General features: G+C 37.8%; 1 protein-coding gene across 1 annotated transcript; it reads left to right on the top strand.

Moving 5' to 3' along the window:
- Positions 1–797: 797 nt before the first annotated feature.
- On the top strand, positions 798–6,052 carry LOC109218866 (trans-resveratrol di-O-methyltransferase-like; the record flags this gene model as incomplete). Its single annotated transcript, XM_019383261.1, has 4 exons — positions 798–972; positions 2,526–3,274; positions 4,622–4,858; positions 5,932–6,052. Coding segments are annotated over exons 1-4 (1,282 nt in total), but the record flags the coding sequence as incomplete, so codon positions are not given.
- Positions 6,053–8,593: the final 2,541 nt, after the last annotated feature.

Here is an 8,593-nt window from a genome sequence, read left to right as displayed (position 1 = left end):
CTTGGGCCAATGCTCCTTGATGTTCAAAGGTCACAATTACATTCACAAACTTTTCACAACAAATAGAAATCACCTCTAAAGCATAGATACTACAACCAAGTCATGAAAATCACAATATAAGACTCACGAGCATGCTTGACACCAACGTATAGACACTCGTCACCATGACTATACGTCGTACTCAACAATAATCATGTAGCAAATAGGACTCGACTCCTAATCCCTCAAGCTAAGGTTAGACCAAACACTTAACTCGATGCCACGAACGCAATTCACGTCTCAATTATTGCTTTACCCATTAATTCCACCACCACTTCGCTCGTATCTAGTCACAAGTTACTTAATTACATCAATAAACGCTAAATGAATCAACCCCAATGCATGAAAATGAGTTTTCCAAAGTTTTATCCAAAAGTCAAAAATCGAACCCGGGCCCGCTTGGTCCAAACCCGAAATTCAGACTAAAACCCGATTATCCATTCACCCCCGAGCCCGGATATATAGTTGGTTTTGGAATCCGACCTCAATTTGAGGTCTAACTCCCCAAATTTCAATATTCTTAGGTTTTTCCCAAAATTCCCAATTCCACCATGAAAATCCTAGATTCTAGGATGAAATCTTGTAAAAAGAAGTTAAGAAGTAAAGAAAATGAGTTAGAAATCACTTACCAATGTTTTGGAGAAGAAAGGTTGTTTGGAAAATCGCCTCTTATGTTTTTGGGGTTTCGAAAAATGGAAAATGACTGAAAATCACGTCTATTTTTACCCCTCTCAGACCCCCTGTGCGGACCGCACAAAATGGACTGCGGCCGCACAGCCCTTCCTGAGATACTGCAGTCCAGTGACCCTGTGCAGACCGCACAAAGTCGACTGCGGCCGCACAGCTCTCCGCCGCGCCCCGCACAAAGTCGGCTGCGGACCGCACTGGCTCCTTCCGCGGTCGCACACGATTTCTCGTGGACCGCACTAGCGGGTTCAGAGATCTGAAATTTCGCTGAACCTGCAATAACTGTGTTTTTTAACCTAAGACATCCCGGAACCTACCCGAAACTCACCCGAGCCCTCGGGGCTCCAAACCAAACATACGTACTAACTCAAAATATCATATGACTTATCCGTGCGATCAAATCGCCAAAATAACATCACAAACATCGAATTAAACCTCAAAATCAAGGAAATATTTCAAAACTTCTTAAAACATCAAATTTTGCATTTAAGGTCTGAATCACGTCAAACGGATTCCGTTTCTGACCAAACATCACAGAATTATCTTAAATCATATATATGACATGTACCGGGCGCTGGAACCAAAATACGGGCCCGATACCATCATGTTCTAATCAAATTTCATTTCAAACTCCTTTAAACAATTTCAGAAAATAATTTTCTTTAAAAATTCATTTCTCGGGCTTGGGACCTCGGAATCCGATTCCGGGCATACGCCCAAGTCCCATATTTTCTTACGGACGCTCCGGGACTGTCAAATCTCGGATCCGGATCCGTTTACCTAAAACGTTGACCAAAGTCCAATTTATTCATTTTACAGTCAAAACTTATTATTTTTCATTGATTTTCACATTTAGGCTTTCCGGCTACGGAACCGGACTGCGCTTGCAAATCGAGGAAATGCTAAATGAGATTTTCAAGGCCTCGGAAATACAGAATTCATTTTAAAAAACAAGTGATGACCTTTTTGGTCATCACAATTAACAATCAATTTCCACCAATAATTTGTCAAATTGGGACGATGCAAATGTCTCAAAATCGATTTAAGAAGCAACCAGCAAGTGGGTTTCTTCCAAATTGAAAGAAAAAATTCTAAAGTTCTTGAGGATTTGAAGGAAGGTGGCCATAAGTTCTTTGAGTAACTAGCTGAAGAAAAAATCAAATATTTCTAAGGAGAATGAGGAGACCTGATGAATTGTGCTCTTGTTTTGGAACAGGTATTTTGCCTAATGACCTAAAGCTTATAATTTTTTTCCAATTGAAAGAAAAGGTCGCCAACAATGGAGGAGGAAAAAGTGCTACTAGTAGAAATGATGAAGTGAAAATTAGGGTTTGGGTATTGGGCTTAAATTAGAGACTTCATTAAGGGTATATTCGGAATTATACATACAATTATCGTTTATTACTGTTTGGTATGGGTAGACAACGTGCGTCTCCGAAAGTGCATTACACGCGAGGTGAGCTACTGTATCAGCTGTTTACTTGATCTACTTAATAACCACTTGAAGTGTCAATATGAAAAAGGGCTCAGTTGAGGTGTTTATTTGATCGTCGAGGACAACTTGAAGGGGCTGTTCATGTATTACGCCTACAAAATAATTTAAAACTTTAAAAGCTCCCACCCAAATAAACTACCCACGACCCACCCGAGCCAACCTTTAACTTCCTTTTATAAATGGACTGTCGTAAAGCTCTCATCCCTTCAGTTCCGTACATAAAGATAGCTCATCACTAGCCTAGTTTCAGCATCAAGGTTGGAGAACTTCCTGAGCTAATGGAAACTGTTTAATGTTGAAGCAGCCAATGAATTGTTCAAAGCACAGGTTCACATCTACAAACATGCATTCGCTTATTTTAATTCCATGGCCTTGAATTGTGCCATTCAACTAGGCATACCAGATATTGTACATAACCACAAAAAACCAATCACTCTTCCTGAGCTAGTTTCGGCACTCAAACTTCCCTCATCAAAATCAATTGGCATTCATCGGCTAATGCGCCTGTTGGTGCACTCTGGATTCTTTGCTACAGCAAAGGTCGACGAAATCTCAGAGACAGAAGGATATATTTTGACAACTCCTTCAAGGCTGCTGCTTAAGAGTGAATTTCCAAACTTGTCACCTTGCGTTAGAATAATGATTGATCCTGTCGTTGTCACTCCTTGGCAACTAATGCTTGAATGGTTTCACAATAAGAATGAAGAAGCCACAGCATTTGAGACAGCACATGGGGTACCTATGTGGGAATTTTGTGCACAAAATCCAAGATTCGACAAAGATTTCAACGAAGGAATGGCTAGTGATTCCCAAATGATGAGACTAGTTGTCAAGGATTGTAAGGAAGTATTTGAGGGGATGAACTCATTGGTTGATGTTGGAGGGGGCATTGGGATTATAGCTAAGATAATCTTGGAGGCATTTCCTCACTTAAAATGCACTGTCCTTGATCTTCCTCATGTTGTTGCCAACATGCCACAAAGTGAGAACTTAAGCTATGTTGGAGGGGATATGTTTCAATCTATTCCTCCCGCTGATGCTATCTTCCTTCAAGTTTAACTTTTACATGTGATGATAGTTCACCTAAAAAGATGACTATACATAACTATCAATAATAAAAGTGGAATTAGTAACCTAGAAAATAAATCGGGTTAAATACACAATCGTGCAGGACATGTAAGTTTAATCCTATATAGATAGTCAAGAACAATTTGTTCAGCTTTTAGAGCTTGAGAATCTTTTCTCCAATTAGTATACTCTATCCGTGGCACAACCTTCTAACTACAAATTTTTCGAGTTAATTCCTAGATGATCATCCAAGTTATAGAAATAAATTATCAAAGTCATTTTTATTTTGTTAGGACAATAAAGTTATTTAAATTTTAGTTTTGTCTCTTAGAAAATAATTCTAGTTAGAAAAGCTTATTTCTCTCATCAGATTATTACATGGCGGTTATGTCAGATTACTATTCTAATTTTTCTAACACGAAAATTAACGAAATCGACCATGCTCTTCACTCCACAGAGCCTGCTGCTTCAACCCTTGGATATATTGATCATAAATTTTGAAATGGAGATTAAAACAACATCACTGACAAACAGAAAGCTACTTCACTTGCTACCTTACCAAGAAATAACATATCGGAGCAATACAAAATAAGTAGGTGGATTAATCAATGTCTTAACCCAGAAGAATAATCAATCAAATTTTTCAATATAACATAAATTCAAAACTAGAAGTCCACACAAAAATGATTTCTACATAGAAAGGGGAAGAAGGAACGAAGGGGGAGGCAAGGGGAAGACGTCTGTACCAAAACTTGAACAAGTTTTGATTTGTTTCCATTTATTTTAAAATAGACCCATTTTGCTTCGGGTCAGGATAAATGGGTCTTTTGATTTACAGCTTGTTTGGATGGTGGTTACATATTGTTTTGTAATGATTGTATTGTATCGTTTGATGAATACAATGTTTGGATAGATCGTATTGTTTGTCGTTATTTCATGATATCACATACCAACAATATAAAGAATAAACTTGTAATATTATAAAGAAAAAGTACGATACAAGGTAAAATTATTATTATATATATAAAAAGGTAGGATAAATGATAAAATAAAATTATTTAATAATAATGTAGGGTGAGATGAGAGAAAATATGATTTTCTGGCTATAGTTACTTTCTAAGAGACAAAGCTAAAGTTAGATAATTTTATTGTCCTAAATAAAACAAACATAACTTCACCGAGTTATTTCCATAACTTGGATTACTATCCAAGAAATTAACTCCAAATCTCACATGGACTCAACATTTCAGATTCCGATTGTATTAGTACTTATTAATTAAATCAAGATTCGTTACGATGATGTCACATAGTAATTATAAATTGCTTTTGCAGAATATATTGCATAGCTCGAGTGATGAGGATTGTGTCAAGGTGCTGAAGAAATACAGAGAAGCAATTGCAGAAGATGTTGAAGAGGGGAGAAAAGGGAAGAAGGTCCCTATCATTGACATAGTATTAGACACAAACGAAGATGAACCAGACATGACTCAAGTAAAGCTCATGAAAGACATGTTGATGGTAATGTTTTTCACTGGAGAATTGAGAGGTATGGGTTCATGTGATAGCACTGTAATTTCCTTTGACTACTTATATATACCTGGTGAAACTATTCCCATGACACCACTTTGGTTTGTTGGTGACTGTAACCTTCTGATATTCTAGGTTAAGGGTTCGAGTTTTGCCCCCTAGTTTTATCTCCTTTCTCTTTTCCATATTTTGTCTTCTCTTTTTCTGTTTCTTGGCTTTCTATTTGTTCTCTGTTTTGGTTCCATTTTGTAGTTCTTTTTCTATTGTTTTGTCTTTTCTTTCTTTTATGTTTATTCTTCTTTTCCTTTTTCTTTTCTTTTTTGGTTCATTCTTCAGTTTTTAAATCCCTAGAAAATCATAATTCGTATCTTCTCCTTACCCCGCCTTTTGTCCCAACATTTTTATGTAACGATCCGGTCGGTCGTTTCAAGAGTTATAGCTCTGTTTCTCCCATTTTCTGCTTCTTTTATGTTCTACAGCTATATTATGATATACCGGGTTAGTTGGTTCGGGTCCGGAGTGGTTTCGGAGTGAATTGAGACACGTAGTCTCTTAATTGAAAGCTTAAGTTGGAAAAGTTGACTGGATGTTGACTTATGTGTAAACGACCTCGGATTTGAATTTTGATGGTTCTGTTAGCTCCCTTAAATGGTTTCGGACATAAGAGCATGTCCGAAATGTGATTTGGAGGTCTGTAGTAGGGTTAGGCTTGAATTGGCGAAAGTTAGAATTTTGGCGATTTTGGCCGGCAATGGAATTTAAATATCGGGGTCGGATTGGATTTTCGGAGGTTGAAGTAGGTTCGTGGTGTCATTTCTGACTTGTGTGCAAAATTTGAGGTCATTCAGACGTGATTTGGTAGGTTTAGGCATTGTTTGTGGAATTCGGAAGTTTAGAAGTTCTTTAGGCTTGAATCCGGGTGTAATTTGGTGTTTTGATGTTGTTTTGAGTGATCCGAAGGTCCGACTAAGTTCGTATCGGGTTATAGGACCTTTTGGTATATTTGGTTGTGGTCCGGAGGGCCTCGGGGTGACTTCGGGTGGTTGACGGCTTGATTTTAGAGTTGAAAGAGCAGCTGAAGTGCTATTGTTGCTGGTGTAATCGCACCTGGGGAGTGGAAACCGCATGTGCGTGTCCGCAGAAGCGATGGAGGTGCCGCAGATGCTGCCAAGAAGAAGTTGGGCAAGATCCGCAGGTGCGAAGATTTTCCCGTACCTACAAGAGTCGTAGATGCAGGTAGCTGGGCGTAAGTGCGAGAGGGAACCGCAGGTGTGATGGATTTCCGCACCTTTGATAGGCGCAGATGCGATCGTGGGGACGCAGGAGCGGAGTCTTGGATTTTAATTGAAATCCGCACCTGCGATGGATTTTGGCAGGTGTAGTGTCGCAGAAGCGTTAAAGGGGCCACAGGTGCGGAATTCCTGGGCAAAAAAACCTCAGATCGACTTTTGGACTTTCATTTTCGATTTTTGACTTGAGAAGTTCGGGAGAGAGATGAGTTTTTGAAGATTTCAAGCAGAACGTTGGGGTAAGTGATTCTAACCCGGATTGGTCTAAATTTTGTGAATCTATGGCTTTCTTCATCATCTAATTATGGACTTGAGCTAGAAATTTGGGGGTTTAGGGCTTGAGAATTTGGAGAGTAGATTTTGGGGATTTGGGTGACCAAATGAGTCCGATTTTGATAAATTTGGTGTGGTTAGACTCGTGAGCGAATGGGCTTTCGAGTTTTGTGACTTTTGTTGGATTTTGAGACGTGGGCCCGGAGGACGGGTTTGAGTCGATTTCGGATTTTGACTCTAATTTGGTAGTTTTCTTGTGGAATTGATCTCTTTAGCCTATATTGATTGTATTGTATTACTTGTGTCTAGATTCAGGACGTTTGGAGGCCGATTTGAGAGATAGCTGAGTTGTATACCTTACACTATTAAGATCTGTATTTTCTTTATTGCTTCGAGCTGTCTATTTAACTTGAAAGCATGCCTATGTTTCTGCACATTTATTTCTGTTATATCTGTTGCGGTTAAGTTCGTCACTACCTTTCAGTCCAAAGTTTGGACTTGTTACTTTTTGAGTTAGCGTACTCACGTTACTCCCTACACCTCGTGTGCAGATCCTGGTGTGAGCACCTAATTTTTTACCATACTTGAAATTTTCCATCACTTTTTAGTATGTAAATATATTTGAAGTTTATTCAACTATTTTAGCCTTTATTTCACTTTTTGGTAGGTTTATTTGATAATTAAAAAAATACAAAAAAGAGTTATATTTTTAAGAATATTAGTTTCATTTTTCATTTACAAAAGAAGAAAAGTTTCCAAAAAATAAAAAATAAAAAAAATAGTTTTATATAGTTTTGTACAATTTTTAAGTTAGAGGTTTGAGTGTAATAATTTTACCTTGGTTTTTATTTAGTTATTTAGTGGGAGTAGATTGTTTTGCTTATTTATTACAAGAAAAGAAAATACTACAAAAAAGTACCAATCACAATTAGCCAACTAGCAAGATTCCTCCCCATCCAACTTTGTAAGAGATTTTGCAAACGACACATATTCCCTTTTCTTGGAAAACACGCACACACAGTTAGACACCCTCATTCCTCATCCTCAATACAAATATTCCCTATATAACACACGAAAAGGGGGGGGGGGGGGGGTAAAGGGGAAGGGAATTAAGAGAGATAGAGACAGGAATAACGAGAGAAAGGCAGAAAACGGGTCTTCTTCTCAATATTCCTTTGTTTCCTCCCTTTTTCTTAACACCACAATCAGCCATTAAAACACCACAAAACACCATGTAAACGCCTCCATTGATGCTATGACCAACCAAAACCAACCAACTCTTTACCACCATCCTTTTCAGTTGAACTAGCCCCAAAATTATCCCAAACTTAGCTGAATATTTCAGCTGAATAAGTGCTGAAAAATAGCCTAATAACCCAACGAAAATAAGCCACAAACCCGTTGAAAACCAGTCCAAGCCCAGCTGAAAATCACCCTAAAACACCACCTGAAACACATTAAACCAACGAAGAAAAAATATCAACTCGAATACATCGACTTCCAGACCTCGTCGTATTTCGCCGCTGCTCGTTCTTCACCCTCGAACACGAGAATATAACACGTCGACCTAGGTTCCTGATGAGTTCGAGTCGAATCTGTTCACGGCCATCGAGTTCGCCAGTCCGAGGTTCTAATTGATAGCTCATCCATGGATTGTTGCTTTCCTTTAGAGCTTCATTTTATTGTATGCAGCAGAGAAAGAGAGTGCAGTAATAAAGGTCCAATTTTACTCTTTTGTACTTTGAATCTAATAGTATTATTCCATATGATTTTATACTCTGTTATTAATGTACTTCATGTTGTTGATTTGTTAATGATTTAAAATGTAGAGTTTAATCACCAGTGGCATGCTAAGAATATTTGTTTCAAAATAATATGAATATTTATCCATGATTCCTGATTCATCTTAGTTTTCTTTATCCTTTTAGTACTCACGTTTTTAGATTTCTGTTCTTTTTCAAAGATGGAATAATAAGACATAGGTCAAAAGCAATAGTTGGGCTATTATTTATTAACTTGCTTGGGTTGTGTAGTTAGGGCAGTGCATAATTTGGTAAATACCGAATTACCGTACCGAAATCGAAAATTTTGGTATTTGGTATACGGTATTTTGGTATTTGGTTTAAGTTTTTCAAAAAAAATGGTATTAGGTATGGTATTTGGTATTTTAAAATAAAAAATCGAAATACCGATACCGTACCGAAATATATATTAT

The sequence above is a fragment of the Nicotiana attenuata genome, unplaced genomic scaffold (genome assembly GCF_001879085.1).
Source record: "Nicotiana attenuata strain UT unplaced genomic scaffold, NIATTr2, whole genome shotgun sequence".
Classification (NCBI taxonomy): Eukaryota; Viridiplantae; Streptophyta; class Magnoliopsida; order Solanales; family Solanaceae; genus Nicotiana; species Nicotiana attenuata.
This window is presented reverse-complemented; position numbering and strand designations above follow the sequence as displayed.